Source organism: Loxodonta africana, chromosome 1 (assembly GCF_030014295.1).
Source record: "Loxodonta africana isolate mLoxAfr1 chromosome 1, mLoxAfr1.hap2, whole genome shotgun sequence".
Classification (NCBI taxonomy): Eukaryota; Metazoa; Chordata; class Mammalia; order Proboscidea; family Elephantidae; genus Loxodonta; species Loxodonta africana.
Window position 1 is genome coordinate 228634480 of NC_087342.1, and position 26139 is coordinate 228660618.

The 26139-nt window shown below is 43.0% G+C and overlaps 1 protein-coding gene across 4 annotated transcripts in view; it reads left to right on the forward strand.

Annotated features, from left to right (window-relative positions):
* TULP4 (TUB like protein 4) overlaps positions 1 to 26139 on the forward strand; it is a 309012-nt gene that overhangs the window by 68956 nt on the left and 213917 nt on the right. For all 4 annotated transcript variants that reach the window (XM_064292791.1, XM_064292782.1, XM_064292784.1 and 1 more), the window contains one exon: positions 12994 to 15254. In XM_064292791.1, coding sequence (XP_064148861.1) covers positions 15003 to 15254 — 252 coding nt within the window. In that variant the 5' untranslated portion in view covers positions 12994 to 15002. The remainder of the gene's footprint in view (positions 1 to 12993; positions 15255 to 26139) is intronic.

Here is a 26139-nt window from a genome sequence, read left to right on the forward strand (position 1 = left end):
TGTAGGTGTAGGTCTTTTAATCATTGATACATTGTGTTTACTGATGTATTTGTACTTGCTTCTGCCATCTTTTTTTTGTGTGTGTTTTCATTTATTCTGCCTTTTTCATTTCCTTTTTCTCATTTTGGGGAACTGATTTGAGGTTTTTCTTTCCTTTTTTTCTCCTCCATTTTTCCCATTCCAGTGATTTAGATGTTGTATGATTTGTTTCCAGTCCTTTTGTGCTTGCCCTTTAAATTTTACCATACTTACCTAATACAGTCAAGTGTAAAATTATTCAGTGTTTTAACCACCCTCTGGGAGAATACAAGGGCGCTAGAATACTTCAGCTCTGACCATTCTTCCTTTAGCCGTCTTTTGCCTATTCTTTTTAGTTTTCCATTTTTTATCTCCCAAATAGACACAGCTTTAGTGGTTAAGCTCGTGGATCAGAAACTGGCTAACCGGATTTGAATCCCAGTTCTGCCACCTACCCAATGGGTAATGTTGGGAAAGGTGCTTAACCTCTCTGTGCATTGTTTCAGCTGTTAAATGTGGACAATAAAAGGACTGTTCTCTTAGGGCTAGGACTTTTAAGTGGGAAATACAGTAGCTATAAAGCATTTAGAACTATGCCTAGGAGGTATGAAGTGCTATGTAAATGTTGCTATAATTACTAGTGTTATTTTTTGTTCTTCTTTGAGCAGACAATGTTTAATTTTACCTGCATATTTAACAGTTTATTTTTTCACCATTTTTCCTTCTTCAGAACCTTTTTTCTTTTGCCCGAAGAATATTCTTTAGAAGTTATTTTGTGGAGTCAGTTAGGTTTAAAACTCAGCTTTCATTCATTAAAAATGTCTTGTTATTTCATCCTAATTATTAAAATATAGTTTTTCTGGGTATAAATTTCTGTTATATGTCTGGAGTGTAATTCTATATTTTCTGTATTTTATATTTTCCCTCTTTGAGGATATTAGTTCGTTGATTTCTGCCTTCCACTGTTGCTCTTGAGATGTCTGCTGTGAGTCTGATTGTCATTCCTTTATAAGAACCTGTCTTTTCTTTTTTGCTGCTTCTGAATCTTCTTTCTGAGTTTCCATTCTGCAGTTTTACTAAAATGTGCTGGGGTGTGGATTTCTTTGTCATTCATCCTGCTTGGTGTATTTTGTGCATCTTGTATCTGTGAATCTTTCATTGGTTCTGGCAAATTCTCCGCTGTTATGTCTTCACATATTTCTTCTGTTTTCTGCCTTCTTGTGATTACAGTTAGATGCGTATTAACCCTTTGCAACCAGCATCTGAACCTCTCTTTTATATTTCTATCTCCTCGTCCCTGTATGCTACAGAAAGTTAGATGGACCATTTCTTGAGGTGTTAGATCCAGTTCATTAATTCTTCCTTTCACTGATGTCTCACTCACATATTCCATTTTATTTCAGGGATTAGGTTTTCTGTTTCTGAACTTTATTTGGTTGCCTCTAGTCAGTTTAGGCAAAACCTTGGTGGCGTAGTGGTTAAGTGCTACGGCTGCTAACCAAGAGTTCAGCAGTTCGAATCTGCCAGGCGCTCCTTGGAAACTCTGTGGGGCAGTCCTGCTCTGTTCTGTAGGGTCGCTAGGAGTCGGAATCGACTCAGTGGCAGTGGGTTTGGTTTTTGGTTTTTAGTCAGTTTAGGTAGTGTTTTGTTGCTTCCTTTTTAATTTTTTTATGGAACATTTTAAACCTAATTATTTGAAATTCAGTCTATGTTCATTCTTATTTCTGAAGATTTGGGGTCTGAATTTTTTGTTTGTCGTTTCTATCGAGAGCTTGTCGTGACTTCTTTTGTGTTTGTTAATTTTTGATTGTGAATTGATTTTTGGCGAAACCTTATCACTGGGAGTTCTCAGGCCCTAAATTGGGAATGTTTTCATGCAAAGAAGATCTGCATTGGTTTTACTCTAGAAACAGGGGGTGCTAGAAACCTGGGACAGCTTTAGTTTCCTTTGAGGGTCTTGTTGAATGTGTGTGACTTGGGTTCAGCCTCACCACCTTCACTCTGAACCAGAGTTTGTGTATTTGATAGGGTGACCAACTGTCTGGTTTATTCAGGACTGAGAGGTTTCCTGGAGTGGGGGACTTTCAGTGCTAAAACTGGGACAATCTTGGGCAAACTGGGGTGGTCGGCCGCCATTTCAGGACTGAGAGGTTTCCTGGAGTGGGGGACTTTCAGTGCTAAAACTGGGACAATCTTGGGCAAACTGGGGTGGTCGGCCGCCATTTCAGGACTGAGAGGTTTCCTGGAGTGGGGGACTTTCAGCGCTAAAACTGGGACAATCTTGGGCAAACTGGGGTGGTCGGCCGCCGTAACTCTGATTCCGGTGCTTATATCTGCATCTCCCATAGATGACTGGCTTTCTCATTTGTTACTTTTGTTTATGTGCCTCCCATGGAGATTTCCCATCCTTTCCAGTAAGTACAGCAGTTAAACATTATGTTTGTTGTAATTTACTCAGAATCTAGCTGTAGAGTAGTGGGTGTCCCTAGAGAGCATAAAATATTGAAGTGTAATTTGTAACTTCACGTTTTGCTCGTTATTGAGAACATTTTTCAATGCCATTCCGTAGTCTTCTACAGTGTAATTATTAATGGTTCCATAGTATTCTGTAACATTTATTTAACTAGTGTCCCATTTTAGACATACAGTTTATTTCAGATTTTTCACTTATAAACAGCGTTGTGATGGAGATCCTTATAGCTAAATCTTTGCATAATCCAAGACTGTTTTCTTTAAGATAAATTTCCAGATGGAGAATTGCTGAACCAAAAGGTTTGCAACGTTGTAAACCTTTTGAATTATATTGTCAGATTGCTCTTCCACTTACCTGCACCTTAGGTGACATTGGGTATTATCATTCCTGTCAGTCCTTGTCACTGTGATAAATGAAATGTTCCCTCTTTTTAATTAAGGCACATGACTGTTGATCCTAGTGAGCCGCATATATGGAACCACAGTATTTTAAAATCTAAGTTTCAGTCATATATTCACTGTAAGGAATACCTAGCTCCTGTTCTCTTTTAAACAAATAATGAAGCTATTTGTCTTGCAACCTCCATGCCTTCCCCTCTCTTTAGAGATAATTAGATGTTCATGTTTTTCAACCTGGCTGTTGAAAGCAGGCACAGAAGGTAAACAGGGAGTAACATCCCCTGAAAACATACCTCTTTGCTGGTCTCTGAACACAGCTGTGGACTCATAACCTTCTTCCCTGAATTCTTTTCCTCACAGAGGCTTCAGTGCCAAGCAGTTGCAGGCTTCCAGGGAGACCCAGATCCTGAGTGTTTGGTGTTGACCCAAGGTTTTATGGAGAACCTCACTCAGTCTGTATTGTTTCCCATTGCCTTGAAAGACTGAGGCAGTGTCCCACACTTAGTACTGTATTCAACAATTAAATGCAGGGAAGCCTGTGGGTACTGCAGGCAATATAAAAATTGGAGTAAAACATAGTCTCTCCCACCTAAGAGTTTAAGATTTAGTAGGCGACATGGATTGAATAGAACGGCAGCGGAGAAGACAGTTGACATGTGAGTCTGTGTACAGCATTTCAGTGTGCCTCGTCTGAAGGAGCTGGTGGTGTTCTGGACAAGGCAGAACTATTCTGTACAGTGCATCTTGGAACTCTCCAGCACAAGTCAGCGGGAAGGCAACTGGACACCAGTGCAGCTACAGTAAGAATGCGTCCTTTGGATAAGCCTCGCCATCAGCACGCATGTCTTTAGTTATTCTCTCATTAGCATGTTTTGAGACTTAAATTAAGAGCTAGGGAATAATAACACAATAAATATTTAAAATCATTATTAAACTCCATTCTCTTTGTAGTGGTGGTGTGCAATTTTCAGGTTTGTAGGTGCTTCCTTACACATGTAGGTAGGCACATAACAAGGGGTTCCTGGTAAAGGCCCTTACTGGTGGGGAAGGCATCCATCCAAGACCTGAAGGCAGTTCTGGAAGGCAGATTTGAACTAGCCTCTAGGCAGCTTTTGAAATTAATTAGGAACCTGTTAGAGTGCCTTGGGCTCAGTGGATGTTTGTGGGTTGTGGAATATTCTTGGGGGAAAAGAGTGACTCCGTAATTAGAGGAAATATCATCATAGTCGCGTTAGTTAAAAAGTGCACAGACGTGTTCCCATCTGTGGAAAGTGAGGCAGCGGGAGAGGGCCTGGGGAGGAACCACCCTCTGTTCTCTTTTTGGGGTAGAATTATGGAGATGTCATCTTAGAAGTCCACACCTTCGTTCACAACCAGAAAACGAGTAGCCACCCCTAGCGTAGTAATTGGAATGCATTTTTGAAGTCCCCGGGTGGTGCACGTATGGTTAACACACTTGGGTGCTAACCAAAAGGTTGGAAGTTCAAGTCCACCCATAGGTGCCTTGGAAGAAAGATGTGGCGATCTACTTCTGGGAAAAATCAGCCGTTGAAAACCCTGTGGAGGGCAGCTCTACTCTGACACACGGGGTTGCCAGGAGTCGGCATCCACCTGATGGCAACTGGTTGGTTAATTTAAATCACTCAGCAGGGAAACTCACTCTCCTTTCCTTTCTTCTCTCCAGCCCCCAAACAAGTGTGCATTCAAAAGCTTCAGCTTCAGGGTGTTTAGAATATTTCATTCTAGATGTTCTCCTGGGTTTTTCCTCTGCTGTGCAGTCATCTGACACCATCAATAGATATTTTTTGCCCATATCTACCTCACCATTTTTGCTTCTCATCCTAGTCTTCTTTTAACCACCGTCTTATATTTTTATCCTTTAGAAAGAGTTTATTCCAAAATTTTTTCTTATCTCCGCTTATCACTGTTAATACGCATTTTCTTTGTAGACACCTTCTTAGCTTGAGAACTAAAATAGTGCCTTTGATGCTGTTTTGGGGATTTTCTGGATTGGGAGAGTGCTTATTAAAGTTGGATATAATAATTTAAAAGATTCCTTCTTAATGGTTGTGAGTTCTCTAGCGATCCCAGAAGACTAGTGCCTAATATAATGCACAACTTTTTAAACTCGTTTATGAGAACATTCTTAAATCTTAAAAATTTTTATTTATTTATTGCGAGATATATCCTACATGTAGAAGAATTATAAGACGTATATGTATTAAAGAATAATTTTAAAATGAACACCCCATAGCCATCACCCAGATCAAGAAATGGAATAATTGCTAGCATACCAGAAACACATCTGTGTGTGCCTTTTCGTGAACACAGTCCCTCCCCCCTCCCCCCAGTAACCACTGTACTGCTGCTTTCCTTGCTTTTTAAAATTTAATCGTATTACCTAGATATGCAGTCTTAACTGATAAAATTAGTTTTGCCTGTTTTTGAACTTTATATAAATGGATTCATATTATTGGTATTCTTTCATAAGATTCTTTTGCCCGACATTGTGTTTATGAATTCTCCCGTTTTGTTGTGTGCAGTATTCATTTGATGACTAAGGTGTGCCTGACCCCCCCAGAAAAACACCTGTTGCTGTTGAGTCGATTGTGACTCATAGCAACTCTAACCATGGTCTTTTCAGTCGCCTTATATGCTTTCTAAAGCTGGACAACGAAAAAGGGAGACTCAAGAAGAATTGATGTATTCGAATTGTGGTGTGGGTGAAGATTATTGAATATATCATGGACTTGCAGAAGAATGAACAAATCCATCTTGGAGGAAGTACAGCCAGGATGCTCCTTAGAAGCAAGGATGGCTAGATTTCATCTCACTTTGTACACATCATCAGGAGGGACCAATTACTGGAGAAGGAGATCATATTTAATAAAGTAGAAGGTCAGCAGAAAAGAGACCCTCAGTGAGGTAGATTGACACAATGGCTGCAACAATGGGCTTAAAGGTCCTAATGATTTTGAGGATGTTGCAGGACTGGGCAGCATTGCCTTCTGTTATACGTAAGGTTGCTATGAGTTGGAGCCAATGGCGACTAACAACAAGAGTGTTCATTTACGTTGCTGTATAGAATTCTGTTGTTTGAATGCCACACTGTGTCCATTTGTGTTGTTACAGTTTAAATTTTGTCCTCCAAAAAGGTATGTTGAAGTCCTAACCCCTGGTACCCGTGAGCCAGGGCTTTGAACTGGATCATTCCAATTCGACCCCCTGCTGAGAATTTTTATTTCCATCCTGGATATGTTAAATCAGAATCTACATTTTAACAAGATTCCCAGGTGATTCTTACGTACACACCTACATTTTAACAAGATTGGCCAAATACATAAGAATCACCTCGAGATCTTGTAAAATATAGATCATGATTCAGTATATCTGGGGTGGAAAGGCAAGTTCTCAGCAGACGGTGGAACAGAATGAACCAATTTGAAACCCTGCCGTGAACATGACATTGTTTGGAAATACGGCATTTGAAGATCTTATCAGTTAACATGAAGTCATACTGGAGTAGGGTGGGTCCTTACACCGTCTGTGTGGTGTCCTTATAAAAAGAGAAAAGAGACACAGAGAGAGGAGAGATGGCAATGTGAGAAGATGGCATCTATCAGCCTAATAATGTCAAAGAACACGTGGGGCTATCAAGCTGGAAGACCTTCCCCTAGAGCCTTCAGAGAAAGCATGGCCTTGCTGACACCCTGATTTAGTACTCAGCCTGCAGTGCTGTGAGGCAATAAATTTCTGTTTATATAAGCCACCCAAAACATGGTATTTTGTTATGACAACCCTAGGAACTAATACAGTGTTGTTTTCAGTCTTGGTTAATGTAGACGGTGCTGCTACGAATGTGTCTTGTACAGACCTCCTGGAGTACTTGCGAAGGATGTACTTAGTGTACATACTTGGGAGTGGAGTTGGTGGCTCACAGAGTATTCTCATCTTCAGTATTACTAGTTAATAGCTGTTTTCCAGAGTGGTTGCATTATTGCAACTTTTAATGAATGTATCTCTATCAAAATTGTGTAAATGGAACATAACCCACTGCCGACCAGTCCATTCCAACTCATAGCGACACTATAGGACAGAGTAGAACTGCCCTGTAGAGTTTCCAAGGAGCCCCTGGTGGATTCGAACTGCCGACCTTTTGGTTAGCAGCTCTTATCTTCCCTAATTTTATCTCTGTTCTCTAACATTAATTTGAAGAATTAAAAAAAAAGAACAAACCAAAAAATGCATTTTATTCCCTTCTCCCCCTGGTAAATTTTTTTTTTTTTTTTTTTAATTTTTATTAAGCTTCAAGTGAACATTTACCATTCCAATCAGTCTGTCACATGTAGGTTTACATACATCTTACTCCCTTCTCCCACTTGCTCTCCCCCTGTTGAGTCAGCCCTTACAGTCTCTCGTTTCGTGCCAATTTTACCTTCTTCCCTCTCTCTCTATCTTCCCATCCCCCCTCCAGTCAAGAGTTGCCAACACACTCTCCCGTGTCCACCTGATTTAATTAGCTCACTCTTCATCAGTATCTCTCTCCCCCCCACTGACCAGTCCTTTTCATGCCTGATGATTTGTCTTCGGGGTTGGTTCCTGTCCTGTGCCATCAGAAGTTCTGGGGAGCATTGTCTCTGGGATTCCTCTAGTCGCAATCATACCATTAGGTGTGGTCTTTTAATGAGAATTTGGGGTCTGTATCCCATTGGTCTCCTGCTCCCTCAGGAGTTGTCTCTTGTGCTCCCTGACAGGGCAGACATCGATTGTGGCCGGGCACCAACTTGTTCTTCTGGTCTCAGGATATTGTAGGTCTCTGGTTCAAGTGGCCCTTTCTGTCTCTTGGGTTCTTAGTTGTCGTGTGACCTTGGTGTTCTTCCTTTGCCTTTGCTCCCGGTGGGTTGAGACCAATTAATGTATTTTAGATGGCTGCTTGTTGGCATTTAGGACCCCAGGTGCCACAATTCAAAGTGGGATGCAGAGTGTTTTCATAATAGAATTGTTTTGCCCATTGATTTAGAAGTCCTCTCAAACCAAGTTCCCCAGACCCCAGCCCCTGCTTCGCTATACTTTGAAGCTTTCATTTTATCTCGGAAACCTCTTTACTTTTAATCCTGTCCAATTAGGCTGACCTTCCTTGTTTTGAGTGTTGTCTTTCCCTTCACCCAAAGCAGTTCCCATCTACAGATTGATCAATAAAAAGCCTTCTCCCTCCCTCCCTCCCTCCCTCCCCGCTTTGTAACCACAAAAGTATGTGTTCTTTTCCGTTTTTTCTATTCCTCAAGATCTTATAATAGTGGTCTTATACAATATTTGTCCTTTTGCAACTGACTCATTTCGCTCAGCATAATGCCTTCCAGATTCCTCCATGTTATGAAATGTTTCAGAGATTCGTCACTGTTCTTTATCGATGCGTAGTATTCCATTGTGTGAATATACCACAATTTATTTACCCATTCGTCCGTTGATGGACATCTTGGTTGCTTCCAGCTTTTTGCTATTGTAAACAGAGCTGCAATAAACATGGGTGTGCATATATCTGTTTGTGTGAAGGGTCTTGTATTTTTAGGGTATATTCCGAGGAGTGGGATTTCTGGTTTGTATGGTAGTTCTATTTCTAACTGTTTAAGATAACGCCAGATGGATTTCCACAGTGGTTGTACCATTTTACAATCCCACCAGCAGTGTATGAGAGTTCCAGTCTCTCCGCAGCCTCTCCAACATTTATTATTTTGTGATTTTTGAATTAATGCCAGTCTAGTTGGTGTCAGATGGAATCTCATCGTAGTTTTAATTTGCATTTCTCTAATGACTAATGATCGAGAGCATTTTCTCATGTATCTGTTGGCTGCCTGAATATCTTCTTTAGTGAAATGTGTGTTCATATCCTTTGCCCACTTCTTGATTGGGTTGTTTGTCTTTTTGTGGTTGAGTTTTGACAGAATCATGTAGATTTTAGAGATCAGGCGCTGGTCTGAGATGTCATAGCTGAATATTCTTTCCCAGTCTGTAGGTGGTCTTTTTACTCTTTTGGTGAAGTCTTTAGATGAGCATAGGTGTTTGATTTTTAGGAGCTCCCAGTTATCGGGTTTCTCTTCATCATTTTTGGTAATGTTTTGTATTCTGTTTATGCCCTGTATTAGGGCTCCTAGGGTAGATCCTATTTTTTCTTCCAAGATTTTTATCGTTTTAGTCTTTATGTTTAGGTCTTTGATCCACTTGGAGTTAGTTTTTGTGCATGGTGTGAGGTATGGGTCCTGTTTCATTCTTTTGCAAATGGATATCCAGGTATGCCAGCACCATTTGTTAAAAAGACTATTATTTCCCCAATTGACTGACACTGGTCCTTTGTCAAATATCAGCTGCTCATACGTGGATGGATTTATATCTGGATTCTCAATTCTGTTCCATTGGTCTATGTGCCTGTTGTTGTACCAGTACCCCTGGTAAATTTTATCCAGGTCGATGGAAAGAAGCAGTCAGAAAAGACAAAATAGATTGTAGTGAAAATAATTCAAGTTAGAAAGAAGAATACTAACGGGGAGGGGGGGCAAGAGAGGCAGAGAACACAGCACAGGACCTTTTGCATAATAGATGTTCAATAAAGATTTGTCAGTTGATTAATCCAGGGGTGTCTATAATTGTAGAATTTTTTTTCTCAGCAATGTACCAGTCCCCAAATTTGGGGCTCCTAATTTGTCATTAAGGTCCCTGGGTGGCACAGCGGTGGGCCCTTGGCTACTAACTCAAAGGTTGGCAGTTCAAATCCACCTGCTGTGCCGTGGAAGAAAGACCTGGTGATCTGTTTCTGTAAGGTTACAGCCATTGAAAACCCTGTGGAGCACAGTTCTGCGCTGACACATATGGGGTCACCATGAGTCAAAGTGGATTCCATAGCAACTTTTTTTTTTTTTTTAATTTGCCATTAGAACTGGATAGTATGGAAAGTCTGAGTGGAAAGAATGTGTTAACCTTATAAATTTAAGTACTGCCCCCTACGTCCGTACCAGGTGATTAATTCAGTCAGGCACGTGTACTGTTTGGTTTAAGACTGTAATCTCCTTAGGGCAAGAACGAACTTTTCAGTGTCTTATAGCAGCGTTCTGAAAATAAGCTGTAATGCCCAGAAGCAGGTTTGGCCCAGAATATAGAGGTTAGCATTGGTAGTGTTGAGTTGACAAGCTTCTTACCATTGATCAGAAGTTCATGAGTCAGTTACCATCCTCACTTTCAAAATGAGAAAATAAGGAAGAAAGAAGGGAAGTAACGTGCCCAACATCGCCGGTGTCAGTGAACGGTAGCATTGATGTTGGTGCCAGCCTTTCAGTAATTAGGACTTTATGATGGAGGTGGTTTTGCATTGCTAGATTTTTATATCCATTATCCATTTTAATTTTGGGTTTTTTTGAACATTTTATTGTGCTTTAGGTGAAAGCTTACATAGCAAATTAGTTTTCCGGTCGGCAATTCATTCACAGATTGTTCTGGGACTTTGGTTGCAATCTTGGTAGTGTGTCAGCGCTCTCCCCACTTCCTCCATGGGCTCCCTCTTTCCATTCATCTGGTTTCCCTGTCCCTCTCTGACTTCTCATCTTTGGTTTTGGGCAAATGTTGCCCTTTTGGTCTGATACGGTTGTTCTCAGGAGCACATTCTTCACGGGTGTCATTATTTATTTTATAGACCCGTCTATTATTTGGCTTAAAGGTGGCCTCCAGGAGTGTCTTCAGTTTCAAATTAGAATGTTGTCTTAGGGCAATAGTTTTGGGGGTTCCTCCAGTCTCTTTCAGACCAGTAAGTCTGTTTTTTTTTTTTTTAATTTGAATTTTGCCATTATCCATTTAGAGTCACCTAGAAGTCGTTGTTGGATGCTTTTGAGTTGATTTCGACTCATAGTGACCCCATGTGATTTTTTTCTTAGAACGCCTGCCATGTTTGTTTAATCAAGAGCCAAACCTGTTGTCATTGAATCCATTCCCACTTATAGCAGGATCATGTAGGACAGGGTAGAACTGCCCCATAGGGTTTCCGAGACTGTACAGAAGCTGACTGCCACATCTTTCTTCTGTGGAGAGGCTGGTGAGTTCGAACTGCCAACCTTTCGATTAGCAGCTGAGAGCTTAATCACTGTGCCGGCAGGGCTCCTGGGAATAACGTGGTATATTATATACTGGGGAAACCCTGGCGGCGTAAGGGTTAAGTGCTACAGCTGCTAACCAAAGAGTTGGCAGTTCAAATCTGTCAGGTGCTTCTTGGAAACTCTAGGGGCAGTTCCACTCTGTCTTATAGGGTCGCTATGAGTTGGAATCGACTCGACAGCACTGGGTCTGGTTTTATTATTATTACTATATACTGGTATAAGCATTTTAGGAGGAGGGACAGTGGCACTGATTTGAGTTTTATAGAATTTGTTTTCATTTTGCGTGCCCCTCAGGTACAAGTGCTTCCCGAGAGAATTTCTTCAGCTGTTTCTACTGAGATAGGAAAAAAGTTATGCCTGTCTCTCTCGCTCTCTGTATATATTTAACAGGACTGAGCTAGGGTATCTCAGTGGAGTTCTGTGTAGCTGCTGCCTTACCCCTGCCCACCTCCTTCCACAGACTTAATTATTGAGTTTCTCGTCAATATTAAAACCCCTGGTGGTGCAAGGCGTTGCTAATCTAAAGGTTGGTGCTCTGAATCCACCCCGCAGTGCTGCAGAAGAAAGACCTGATGATCTTCTAGAAAACCAGCCACTGGAAACCCCCGGAGCACGTTTCTGCTCTGACGCACGTGGGGTTGGCATCAGTCGGAACTCGGGTAGCTGGTTTGGTACATGCTAAGCTTTGTGTCAGAGACGAGAAAGACCTCCTCTAGGAGCTTATGTTTGGAGAGAAGAGAGCTAACGTGCAGTGCAGCACGTGTTGTAACAGAAGTTGGTGCCCGGTGCCATGGGGGCTTCACCGTAGAGGTGCTGTTGTCGTCGGGTTTAAAGGAAGACTTGGGTGTCGGTGCCGCTGGGGGAGCAGCCAGAATGAGGTGTGAGAAGAGCCAGGAGCAGAACGCTTTGGGGGACCGAGTGGCCAGAAGCGAGTGTGGTAACACAGGCTAGACGTGGAGGATGCAGCAGGAGGGTGGGACCAAGCCATATACCATACCCGTTGCCCTGGTGTCGAAGGGTGGGCAGAGAGGTTGAAATCACATCATCAGGGGCCTTGATGGAACTGGATCCCATGGGCCAGAGGCTCTCAAAGCCTGGCGTCCAAACAGTTGGTATTTGCATCTCAGCACCGATGTTTAGAGTTTCGGGATCTCCCCCCGCCCCCGCCCCGGGCTCCCAGCGTACATCTTGTGGGGGAGCTGGGCAGGCGGTTTTAGCTGGCCCTCCGGGATCTGGAGAACACCTGCCGCAGGCCCAGGGGAGTGCAGTCAAGGCTTTGGTTTCTCTTATTTGAATTTTCGAAAGGTCACGCTGAGGCCCCAGGAGGGGGTTGAGCGTGGGGAGCTATAAAACAGTATTTGTCGTGGTGGGTGATGCAGGCTGGGCTGCAGGCGGCAGGAATGGAGATGGGATGGGTTTGCTGGGGACGGTTCTGCAGGACTTTATGGCTTAGTTGAGGATTCGCAGGAGCCGAGGACACAGGTGTGCTTTGCTCTGTGACCTGACAGCCCTCAGGGACATAGAGGGGTTTTGAAAAGCCCTTGATGCATTGTGTCTTCAGGGAGTTTCCTTTACTAGTAGTGAACAAATCAATTCAGGTAGCTCACCTGAGGCTCTCAGGCTTCTCGCTGAGGACGGCCTCTACAGGGTAGTGCATTTGCAGAGTCCAGAGTCTTAGAAGGGCAGCCTCGTGCATGAGAGCAAGGGAGTCAGTTCACCCAGATACGCCAGCCATTGACAGACACCGTGTTCAGATGCTGCAGGTTACGGGTTGTCTGTCCACTGGTGCAGAATATCGTCTTACTGTCTGTGTTTCACTGGTCAGTAGACTCGATACCTCCATCTGATATGTGTTAGTGTAAAAATGGGTCTCCAGTTTCAATTATGGCAGTTACTATTCTGCTCAAACCATTATTCTTCAGTTTTTTTCCAGTTCTTTTATTTCTTACACTTCTTTGTTTTACAGATTTGCGGGACACCAGGACCCCACGCCGTGATCAATCAGAAGCTTCCTGAAGTGACTGGGAAAACAGACACTTCCCGGGCCAGCCGAAGCGTGTTTGCACGTGCACTGAAAAGCTTCTTTCTCTCCACACACGCGTACACGAGAAGGCAGGCTCGCCCTGTGCACACTCGAGCGTTCCACAACCGATGAAAATTAATTTAAGAATCAGATGGAGCAGCCAGACACCACTGGGCTCTGGAGCCCGGGGAGAGAAGTGCATCACTAACGGCCAGCTTTCTATATGGTCCTCACGGGTAAAGAAAGTTTGCAAAAAGAAGAAAAAAAAAAATTTGCACACATCAAGCCTCCAAATACCTCCTGGGTTTAAAGAAGGAGCTCCGTGCGAAGGAGACACTGGGGAAGCGTGATCTCTGCATTGCAGGTGGCAGCAGGCGGCGGTTTTGGCCCTTTAGTTTGCAGTGGCTTTGGTGATTGGGACAGAGGTTAAAAGCCCAGACTGAAAAGTTACTGTTAGTGTGGTGACGGCTGGGGGAAAGCGAGTTCAGGTCTGATGGGACAGGTCTGAACAATGAACTGACTCCTTGGCCTTTTTTAGTTAACCGTGCTGGAGACATTTTAATTTATTATTTCCCCTTTCCTTTCCTGCATCGATAGGATAATATCTTCCAAAAGCAATCGAAACTGGTAATTGCAAAATAAATACCAAGGGAAACCCAAGCAGAGTTTCCTTTTAATTGGGCTGTGCATGAGGCATTTGGAAACAATCTGAATGTGAAGAGGAACGCACCCCATCGGCAGAACGTAACTCTTTAGGGAAGCCGTGGGGGAAGACGCCGCTCGTCTGTGTGTTTGTTCTGAGGGATTATCTTCCTTGGTGAGTCCAAGAACACTTTCATGTGAGAGAAAGGTTACTTGATGGACTTAACCCTGACATTAGTGTTTGTCATCAGGATGGGAAAAGACGTGACCTTTAGGAGCAGAAAAAGGGTGAAGTGACAAGGTCAGGGAGGAAGGAGACAGGGGAGAAACAGAACCCCAAAGCCGGCTCAGCTCTATGAGCAGGGCCATTTAGGGGCCGTCCAGGGCACACGTTTGGCTACTTGGAGAGCTGTAGAACCTTTCTGACCCTGTTTAGGGAAGGGGCTTCCTTCCCAGCCTCTATGGCACGGAGAAGCAAGCCACCATCGGGGCAGCGGGTGGACAGAGTGCCGTGTGCCCGTGGGACACCACAACCTGCTGTGACGCCAGGCCTGGCTTTGGATCGGGAAAACCATAGGATCCGGGGAGTTTCCTGGTTTTGAACGGCAGTGAAGGAGTCGTCTTTTCTTCCTGACATTCGGACTGCTGTCTGCACAAACTCTGGTCTGTTCTGCACGGTTTGTGTGCCTTTTTTCCCTTTATGCAATCTTCTTCAGCTTTAGCAGCAGAACTCTGTCCTGTTCAGAAAACGTGCCAGCGGTGGCTTCAGAAGAAACACGATCGTGTACATGCTGTCTCTGCATCTGAGCTCTGGAGGAGAACATTCCAGCCAGAGGGATTCATAAAGCCTTAAGTTACTTGAAATCTATGTATTTGCAACCCTTTGTCTCTGGAATCACGTTACACTAAACTGGAACCTCAGGCTGAATAAGAATAACCAAGTTGAACAAAAAGAAGACAAAGCTGTTTGCTGATCACCACTCGTTAAACAAGGCTCTTTCTCCAGAGGGTCAGCGCACTCTTCCTCTAAGGACTTGAAAACAAACACGACTTGATGGTTTTTTTAAGCATTGCTTTTTCTTAGCAGACTGCCGTCGTCTTTTATAGAGGCATTTTTCACTATGCATTTGTGGATCTTTATAAAGTGCTGACCTTCTAATTAGGCCCAGGTCGGCCTTAATTAAAGGGAAGGAGGGAGCAGCGCAAGCCACCCACAAAAAATAGAGAAATAATTCAATGAGAAAAATTGGATTAGATTTTTCAGCGTTAGGCGTTGCTTTCTAAGTAGAAGAGTTCGTCAGAAACGAAGTATGTACGCAGCAGTGGAACGTGGGCCGGTCCTCTGCAGCGACTCAAACATCCTCTGCCTGTCCTGGAAAGGGCGCGTCCCCAAGAGCGAGAAGGAGAAGCCCGTGTGCAGGAGGCGCTACTACGAGGAGGGCTGGCTCGCCACGGGTAACGGGCGGGGCGTCGTCGGCGTCACCTTCACCTCCAGCCACTGCCGCAGGGACAGGAATACTCCCCAGAGGATAAACTTCAACCTGCGTGGCCACAATAGCGAGGTAAACTTGCAGGCTTGTTTTGCTTTTTCTTTGGCCATTTCCAGTGGTGATTTAGAGGATCTGCCCCCACCACGGACACAGAACTTACCCGTGTTCCTTCCTGAGTGTGTCAGAGTCTCTCCAGCATCCTCGTTTCTGGTTGGAGGGCACCCAGTAGGGAGCCCAGGGAGGTGTTCTGACTGGGGTGGGAGGTTGGATTAGATGCATAACTCACCGGCCGGTATGTTCGCCACCTCCAGTGTGAGGATCTATTGCGACACGCGAGAGTGCCAATGTAAGGAAGGGAAATGGTGCAGCCCTCACCTGGCAGAGCACCTGCATTTCTTTGCTGATGGTTTAACACCTAGTTTGTGTTTCTTGTACTTGGAGATGAGCAGAGTAATTCACTGGGCATAGGTGAAGGAAGTCATTCCTAGGACCAGAGTCATAGTGTTGCACTTGTATTGTGGGTATATTCGATTGAGGAAATGATGCTATGTATATTTGGGTGTACACACATACACTGGAGCCCTGGAGGTGCAGTCGTTAAGAGCTCAGCTGCTAACTCAAAGGTCAATTTGAATCCACCAGCCCCTTGTTGGAAACCCTACGGGGCAGTTCTCTGTCCTATAGGGTTGCTAAGAGTCAGAACCCAGGCGGTAGCAACAGGTTTTGTTTTTTCCTTTTATGCATATGTACACATAGATTTCTCTGGGCTGGTGAAATGCAAACAGTAGCCTTACCTGTGAAATTCATTCTACCAACATTTATTGAGAAATGCCATCAAGTGGGTTCTGACTCACCATGAGCCTGTAGTGCTAGGCGCTGTGTTTGAGAGAAAAGTATGGCTGATAATTTGTTGCAAAGGTGTACTTGTGTAGCAACTTGACAGTATTAATATTCCACTGTTCACTGGCTTTTTTTTTTTTTTAATGAGGAATCCATAATTCTTTTAAACCCGTTGTTGTCGAATTCTTTTAGACATCTTAAAATTTCCTTAGATGGGTATTGAATAGAATACTGCCAGAGTGTAACAGAGTAAAGTGCGTTCATCTTGAGCTACATCTCAGTGATGATTCGCGTGTGCAGTCACCATGTAACCTCCAAGCAGACTCAGACACAATGTTTCCAGCTCCTCTGTACGGGAATCGGGCGCCCCTTCCCAGCCTTGACACCCCCACCGACAAGAGGTGCTCAGTTTTCCTGACTTCCCGCACCACGCATAAGGGGTGCCTATGCTTGGACTTCATGTAAGTGGAATCACGCCTTATATACCCCGGGGTGCCAGACATCTTCACTCAACATGACATCTTGTGAGAGTCACCTTTGTTGTGTGCTCACCATTGGTTGGTTCTTTTTAATTGATGTTTGTTTTCCATTGAAGGAAGATAAAACAGTTTACCCGTCTTCCTGATGATGGGCATGTGGGTTGCTTCCAGCTTGGGGCTATTATGACTAAAGCTGCTATGAATGTTCGTGTACTTGTCTTTTTGTGGACCTTTGTACTTATTTTTCTTGGGTATATCTCTAGAGGTGGAATTTCTGAGTCATAGAGTAGGCGTATGTTTAGGCTTAGCAGAAATTGCCAAAGAGTTTTCTGAAGTGGTTGTGCCATTTCACACTCCTACCAGCATCGTGTGAGAGTTTTGGTTGTGAAGCAAAGAGTATTTCAGGATATTTTTCCCAGACCAAGTGAAATTTACTAAGAAACTGCTTTTGCATTTGAGCTTTCTCCTGTTTTAAAACAAGTGGTTTTATGCAAGAAGTTAGAATGTTTTACAGATACTTCTATATCCACTAAATGGAGATGCCTGTATACCTACCTACATACGTACATACTACACAAAACCATTTATATATATTTATTATAATGTATATTTATGTCATATATATTTGTCATATTTATATAGATATACATTTATCTCTTTCTCATTTTGAAGTGGATACTCTCTGAAAAGATACATTCATTTTCTATTGTTGTATAATAAATTAGCACAAACTTAGTGGCTTATTTAGTGGCTTAGAACAACACCCCTTTATCATCCCACAGTTCTGCAGGTCAGAAGCCCTGGCTTGGTGTAGCAGGGTTTTACTCAGGGTCTTACAGGCTGACAAACATGATATAGGCCAGGGCTGCAATCTCGTCTGATGCTCGGGATCTAAACTCATTCAAGTTCTTGGCAGAATTCTCTTCCTTGTGGTTGCAGGACTGAAGCCCTCAGCTCCTAGAGGCTGCCCGCTGTTTGCTGCCGTGGGAACTTCTCCACAGCAGGGCAGTTTGCTTCTTCAAGGCCAGCAGGAGAGCATCTGCTGTAGTTTCGAATCACTCTGTAACTTCTAGTTCTGAAAAAGGCTCACTTGATTAGTTCAGGCCCACCTGTACTCCAGGAGAGGGGATTAAGCAGGTGTTCACACCAGGGGGTGCTCTTTTAGAATTCTGCTTACCACAAAGAGGTGACTGTTATTCTGTGAGTCGGAATCTACTCGACAGCACGTACCAGCAACAACACATTATTCCCAGACAATGGTGTAAGTATTTCAGTATCGAAAATAACTTCTGTGATTTTTTCCATTTTGCATTTTTACTGTAGTTAATTTATATTCTTAGTATTAGAATAGCTAAAATGTATTGAGTGCCTGCCAAGTAGGGTGACCAACTGTCCTGGTTTCCTGGGACATAGGGCTTGCAGTACTAAGACTGGGAAGTCATGTGCAAGCTGGGTGGTTGGTGATCCTACTGCCAAGTGCCAGGCACATTCTCATCTCTCTTTCCTTGTGTGGTTTTCACAGCAGACCCTAAGGGTACATTAGATATCATTGTTCCCATTTTACAGGTAAGAAAACTAAGGCTTACAGACATTAAACCACTTGCCTAAGTTCGTGCAGCCTGAATGGAGGAGAGCTGGAATTTGAATTCAGGACTCAACTAGTCCGCTTCAACTTGTCTTTTTTTTTTTTAAATATTTTTTAATCTGCTTTCCTGTCTTTTTTATAACTTATTTTTGTTGTTGTTGAGAATATATACAACAGAACATACACCAATTCAACGATTTGTACATGCACAATTAGTGACATTGGTTACATTCTTCAAATTGTGCAGCTATTCTCACCCTCCTTTTCTGAGTTGTTCCTTCTCCAGTAACATGAACTTACTGCCCCCCTGAGTTTCCTGCCTAATCTTTTGAGTTGCTATTATCATTTTGGTCTGTTAGAGATAGATTTTAAAAGAGCACAGTGCTTAAGGTAGACATTCTTTCTTTACTAGTTAAGCTATTGTTTGGTTTTAAGAAGACTTCAGGAGATATTTTTGGTTTAAGGTTTGAAGATTATTTCAGGGTAGTAGTTTCAAGGGTTCATCTAGCCTCTATGGCTTCAGAAAGTCTGGAGTTCATGAGAATTTGCAATTCTGCTCTGCATTTTCCCCTTCTGGTCAGGATTCTTCTATAGGATCTTTGATGAAAACATTCAGGAATGGTAGCTGGGTACCATCCAGTTCTTCTGGTCACAGGGCGAAGGAGGCAGTTGTTCATGGAGGCAGTTAGCCACACATTTCATACCCTCCTCCTATTCCTGACTCTCCTTCTTCCTCCTGCTCCAGGTGAATAGAGACCAGTTGTTGTATATTGGTCTTTATTTTTTAAAACCTTGTGTTAAATGTAAGTCCATAGTCCCTTACCTGCAATTGTGACATTTAAGAGCACAGAGATTATGGAAAGATTATTCATAACTAATTTAACAGTGCCGCCTAACCTAGCCTGATTGAAGTATTCACTGTGGTTATTCAGTCTCCTTCAGCTGCAGAAATATGTATGTGTTTTATTATGGGTGTTGCCCCGGACCCTGTTGGGGAATATTATATAGGTTATGGTGTGTGCCTTGTATTACTTTTCTAAAATTTCAAAATTGACTTGACCACAAGGGTTTGAGATAATGAATTAGGAACTTGTATCTTCATGTAAGGGAATCATGAAAAGATAATTCAAAGAGATTTATCTTTTTTTCATTTCCAGGAACAATGATATTTAACTCCTCTCTACCCATTGCTCTCTTTCTACACAACAAGCAAAAAAAAAAAAAAGCCCAAAACAAAAGAACCTTGCCCCCACCCCGATGTCCCTTAAGAACACTATTGAAGGAACTGTGGCAACGTTTTGATGACATTTCTGGCTTTAGAATCTAATCAAATTGCAAGTGTGCAAGTGTCAACTCTACTAATCTGCTAATTTCACAACTGAGTTTAAAAAAGAAAAAAGCCAAATGGAAGCTCATTTGTTTCACAAACAGCTAGTGTGCAAAACCTGTTTCTGACAAACTTCTTAAAAATGCGCTTAATCAAATTTTTGAATTATAAATGTTTTCAGTTATATAAGTTGAAGGTAATAAATGAATCAATCTGTAATGTTTGTGCCCAGCCTTCTAGATTAGTTTGTCATTCTCATGTTGTGTGTTCTTTTATTACAGATTTGCGGTGGAATAGTACCAGCTGTGTTTTCTGGAGTGAAAACAGGAGAATTAGTGTTTTTTTTTGTCTTTTGAGTTTTGAGAATTTATTCACTTTGTTTTTAATGTAATTTTTTTTTTTTTTTTTTGCTGTGCTTTAGGTGAAAGTTTATAGCTCACATTAATTTCTCATTCAAAAATTTATACACATACCGTTTTGTGACATTGGTTGCAATCTCCACAATGTGACAGCACACTCCCCCTTCCACCCTGGGTTCCCTGTGTCCACCTATACTGTCCTGTCCCTTCCTGCCTTTTGTCCTGCTTCTGGACAGGAGCTGCCCATTTGGTCTCATACGTTCGATTGAACTAAGAAGCATGTTCCTCATGTGTGTTACTTTTTGTTTTATTGGCTTGTCTAATCTTTGTCTGAAAAGTGCGCTTCGGAAATGGCTTCAGTTCTGGGTTAGCAGAGCGCCCGGGGGCCATAGTTTCGGGGGTTCCTCCAGTCTGTGTCAGACCATTAAGTCTGGTCTTTTTACATGAATTTGAATTCTTTTCTACATTTTTCTCCTGCACTGCCTGGATCTCTCTGTTGTGATCCCTGTCAAGGTGATTGTTGGTGGTAGCCGGGTACCATCTAGTTCTTCTGGTCTCATGCTGGTGGGGCCTCTGGTTCATGTGGCCCTTTTGCCCTTTGGGCTAACATTTTCTGTGTGTCTTTGGTTTTCTTCATTCTCCTTTGCTTCAGGTGGGATGGGACCAATGATGTATCTTAGATGGCTGTTCACAGGCTTTTAAGACCCCAGATGCTACTCAGCAAAGTGGGATATAGAATATTTTCTTTATAAACTCTGTTATGCCAGTTGACCTGGATGTCCCCCAAAACCATGGTCCCCAGTCCCAGCTACTCGGTCCCTCAAAGCTTTTGAATGTGTATAGGAAACTTGCTTTTGCTTTGGTCTGGTTGTGCTGACTTAGTAGTAGAATTCTTCATCTTTAAAAATAGCTTTACATGTGGTAAATATGTTTACTGTACTAGTCAGGTGGTCAAAATATGTCCCTGAGAATACCTCTTATAGGCAAAGCAAAAAGAGCCCCTGCCATCAAGTGAACCAACCCTTCCCAAGTCAGCTTTACATGGCTTCTGTGGGCAGAAGAGATCCTTGTAGCCTGTTTCAGGTCTTTCTTCTGAAATCTTTGATATAGTTAGGAGCCGTGGAGTTGATTTTGACTCATAGTGACCCCATGTTACAGAGTAGAACTGCCCCATAGGGTTTTCTAGGCTATAATATTTATGGGAGCAGATGGCCATGTTTTTCTCCCATGGAGCTGCTGGGTGAATTTGAACCACCAGTCTTTCAGTTAGCAGCCTAGCTGCTTAACCTTCGCGTTACCAGGGCAGCCCTGAAACCTTTGGTAACCCAAGCCCAGTGCCGTTGAGTCGATTCCGACTCATAGCAACCCTATAGGACAGAGTAGAACTGCCCCATAGAGTTTCCAAGGAGTGCCTGGCAGATTCGAACTGCCGACCCTTTGGTTAGCAGCCGTAGCACTTAACCACTATGCCACCAGGGTTTCCGAAACCTTTGATAGCAGTGTTTACATAAGAGGCATAGATGTACGCTTATCTACTGAAACTCAAGGAGGGAATCTTCACGACTGGTTGAAAAGTGATGTTTCTTGCAGTTACAGTCCTTCTTTGGCCGTGAAGCAGGGTGATGACTCAGGCCTTCAATAAAGACGAGTTTTCCTTTTAAAAGCATCTCCAGCAGGTGGGCACGTGTACCATGCAAACTGACCATGTTGCAGAATGAAGATGATTTCAGAAAACAATTACTTGGGAATGTTTTTCTTCTGGAAAACAGCTTCTTATAGATACTGTTGATGTCATGAAAATGAGTGGAGGTTGGTACTGATTATTCATTTAGGGCTTTTTTACACTTAGAGCAGACAGGCAGGCATGTGTGCTTGGTAGAACTGGTTTGTTTACAGGGGCGTATCAGCTCTAGGACTGGTCGTACCTGGGTTCTTGGGTTTGGTTGCATCTTCTCTAAGGAGTTTTTTCTGGCTCTCTCTACTTTACCAGACCTTTCTGGTAACGCCGGTAGTGCTTTATAGCAGGTATCTGCTTGCGTGGTTGTATCTGTCTACGTGATTGTGAGTTCCTCCAGAACCAGGATGATCTTTTTATCTGTAGTGCCTGATGCATTGGTTGTGGGCAGTAAATATTTATTAAGTGAACAGATCTGGGAAAAACGCCAAATCAAGAAAAGAAAGAGGGCCAAGAGTACGTGTGAGTGTGCACGTACACCCCCACCCCACCCCGCCCACAGAACAAGCCCCAGGTAAACCCTCCTGACAGGCTCATGTCATCAGCAACCTCTGTTCCCAGAAAGTTTTTTTTGTTTTTTTTTTAAGGGTTCGTGCAAGTTGATTTATTAGGGTAAAGGAAAAACAGTAGAATATTTTTTAATCTCATCATCTAAAATTTTCATTTCCTGTGTTTGGGTTTTTGGGTATGATATTATAGCACATATGTATATACTTTATAAACAAATATGTATATGTCTATATATTTCAGGGGGCTCAATTTTTTTATTGATAGAAGTATGCAATCAAGGCTTTAACATGTAGCTCAAGTTCAGAGCTGCTGGTCACCAAAGAACCATACATTATAATGTGGTGGGGAATGCGTGCTCACCAGAATTCTGCCTCATGCAGTCCCACTAAACTAGCAGAACAGACATCAAAATGGAGAAATCATTAAAGGAGAATGATGAGAACAAAATACATTTAATTAATCGCTCCTGATTCCAAGAAGCTCTTTCTAATGACCATCCTAACCCAGGCTCTGATTCTCTTCCTCTGCCATATTGGAGGTGGAAAACACCTGGTCACTCTTCTTTACACCTGTTTCTCTTAGAAGGCCTTGCAGGCTAATGTAATAGAGTTTCCAGTCTTGGGATAGAAAGGTTGAAATGGAGACGTAATTGAGGGCTGAGAAATCTTTAAGGCTCCCAGTAAAGAACAAAAACCAAACCCCTTGCCACCAAGTCAATTCCAACTCATAGCGACCCCATAGGACAGAGTAGGACTGTCCCCATAGGGTTTCCACGGAGTGGCTGGTGGATTTGAACTGCCGACATTTTGATTAGCAGCTGTCGCTCTTAGCTAGTGTACCACGAGGGGCTCCAAGGCTCTCAGTAGGTGTGGATTTTCTTACCAAATTCTGGACAATTAGTATTTTAACGGTGGTATTTGAAAGGACCATTTAAAGTTGAAAAAGAGTTTTAGTTGTCCTAAAATGAACCATGAGATTAGAGTATTAAGTCTAGAAGAGACTTCAGTTTTTTTAAAATTTATCTCTCTCATTTTACAAAAAATAGGTGGATGGTAATTAGGTGACTTGTTCAGTGGCAAAGAAGGACTAGAACATCAGTCTTCTGACTCTGTCAAATACTTATGTACCACTTACCAAAAAACCCACTGCCGTCGAGCTGACTCCTACTTAAAGTAACCCCATAGGGTTTCCAAGGTTGTAAATATCTGTGGAAACAGACCACCACATCTTTGTCCTGTGGAGCCGCTGGTGGTTTCGAACTGCCAACCTTTCCATTAGCCGTCAATCACTTTAACCACTTCGCCACCAGGGCTCCTACTACTTATCAAGTAGAGAGCAAAGGAGTGCTCTTGGTCTGGATTAATCTCATGGAAGATCATGCTTCTCTCTAGAAGACCCCTTAGTCCTGCTGTCTAAAAAGGTCATCTGCCTGTATGTGGCTGCTCCATGTATTCTTAGATGTGTTACCTAAAGTGTCTGTCCTCTTAATACATCATCTCAGGTCCTTTTATTTTCCTGTGTAGGTCTAATCGTCCACCATTTTGTTGGAGGGTTGTGGAACTGGGGAAAAAGGCTGGCTTGCCATTACTTAGAGCGCGTTGTTGGGTTTAGGTAGCTAGGCTGATCCTTGCGCTCTTAGGTTACTGGGCTTGGAGAAGATAGATAAGAGAAACAAGTTGACTCAAATTGCTTTATTCTTGTTTAACTAGTCCCAGTAGAAATTTTGAATTGAAATCAGCAATTATAATGAGGTATTAGAATTTTCTATTTTAATCTATGAATAATTATCCTAAAATATTATCTTCTTTTTTCCCTATTTAGTTTTTCAAGGGTGGTTAAAATATTCTAAAAAAATTTTTTTACTTCTAATGCACTTTAATCAGTTTTTCTCTTTCCTATAAAAACACAGTATGACCTATGTCACAATTCCAAAAACAAGAATGCAGATTTCTAGATTACAAGAGTGATCTCCTATGCAATTGAGTCTTGGGTTCCTGTTGTGCTCTGTGGTTAGCGTGAGGACCTAGAAGTGGGCTCCCTCCCTGCTGCTGTCTCTGGCTCACCCTCCTTTCTATGAGGCCAGAGCCCCTGCTGGGAGGTGGGCTGCATGAAGGGGATCCACTGTCTTAAACTTAGGAGAGACTTGAGAACCACATTTGGTTTAGAAATAGCATGTATACAGGATTTAACATATTTGCAAATTTATACACTAATTCTAGTGAGAAAACCTGACTTATTTTGGGTTAAAGCCAGCAAAAACTTACGGAAATCCTTTATCTTCCTTATAAATTCTTCACAGGCAATGACTTTCGGTAAATCTGTGGCTACTAGCCATGGTTTCATAGCGTTGAATGTAAGCGGAGGACTGTTTCATTGCCATTAGCGACGGCCTGTTGTACCTTTTCTCTGTCTGTTCCAGATCCCAGGAAGTTCTAGTTCTACTGCTTTCCCACCTCCTCTGCGAGTCACTCAAGTCGCCAGTTTACTTAGGGTTAAATTGGAATAAGTCCCTTCAGAGTGTTTTGAGAACCTATGTGATAATTTTTTTATTTGGAAAGGTCGCTGGAAGTGATGAAGGTGCGTGCCATGTATGTGGATGGTGAATTTAAAGCACCTCATATCTTTTTCATATCCTAGTTAAGTTCTTAGTTTCCAGCCCTTACACTATCGCTAACACGCTTATGTTCAGTTACTTTCTTCGCTATGAGGCCACAGACAGTGTTTCTTGATTTTTGTTCCACAGTTAAGATTTGAAAACCCATATGCATCATCAGGCGTCTGTTGCACCCAGTGTATGCCAGGTGCTTTGTGTGCCTGCCACTGTGTGCAAGAAATGCTGCGTGTACTCACCACTGTGTGTGCCAAATGCTTTGTGTGCCTGCCACTGTATGCAAGAAGTGCTGCATGTACCCGCCACTGTGTGCACTCACCACTGTGTGTGCCAGATGCTTTATGTGCCTGCCACTGTGCGCGCCCACTACTGTGTCCGCCAAGGACTTCGTGCACCTGCCACTGCATGTACCTGCCACTGTCTGTGCCCACCACTGTGTGTGCCAAGTGCTATGTGTGCCTGCTGCTGTGTGTGCACGCCACTGTGTGTACCAAGTGCTTTTTGTGCCCACCACTGTGTGCGCCTGCCACTGCGTGCCCGCCACTGTGTGCCAGGTGCTTTGTGTGTCTGCCACTGTGTGCACCAAATGCTTTGTGTGCCTGCCACTGTGTGTACCTGTCACTGTGGGCCAAGTGCTTCGTGCGCCCACTGTTGTGCGCGGCAGGTGCTTAGTGTGTCCACCACTGTGTGCACTGAGCACTGTGTGTGCCTCCACTGTGTGTGCCTGCTGTTGTGTGTGCCCACCACTGTGGGGCAAGATCAATCCTGCATTCAGCCCTCGTGAAGTTTACTGTCTAGTGATGAAGGTGAGGTGTGTACCTGGATATGTCTTTCTCCACTTGTGTTTCCGTTAAGCACAGAACGAAAGCTATGTGATGGTCAAGGAATTGGAGGTGACGCTTGCCAGAGCTGGGCCTTGACCAATCATTAGTGTTAGGTAGTGTTTTCCTTGTGATGCGAGAAGATTAAGCCATATTCTGGCTTCCAAGAAGCAGTTGATCTCTTTGGTGCCCTGGCCCCCACCTAGCATGTAACTGTTACTCACTTGGTCAGATCCAGCTCCAGCCTCCACAGGAAGGTGCTGCCGACCCTGGTCAGTCGGTGCCCAAGGACAGGACTTACATATTTTTGCCTGCCCTAGAACAGTCATCCTCTTAACAGGCAGTGATTTTCTGCGTTCCTTTTAATTATTCTGGGAAATGTTTGTGGTTTTTAATGGGGATTCTGTCCACTCAGGCATTCTGTACTTTGATCAATTTCAATGACTAAAGGTTTAACCAAGGGGCTGTCTTAATAATGTGACTTAGGTTAACTCTCAGATAGGGCTTCCTAGTTGTTTCTGTGTGGAACACATCCAGCATGCAGTGCGGTCACATGTGGAAAGTTCCCTAATCATGGGCCATGACCTGTCTGAAGTGAAGATAATACACTAGTGTGTTAGCTTTCACAGCTCACCTTACAGTGGCTCTCCTCGCGAGTCAGCCAGCTGCGTTTATTTGTGTGAGCATACT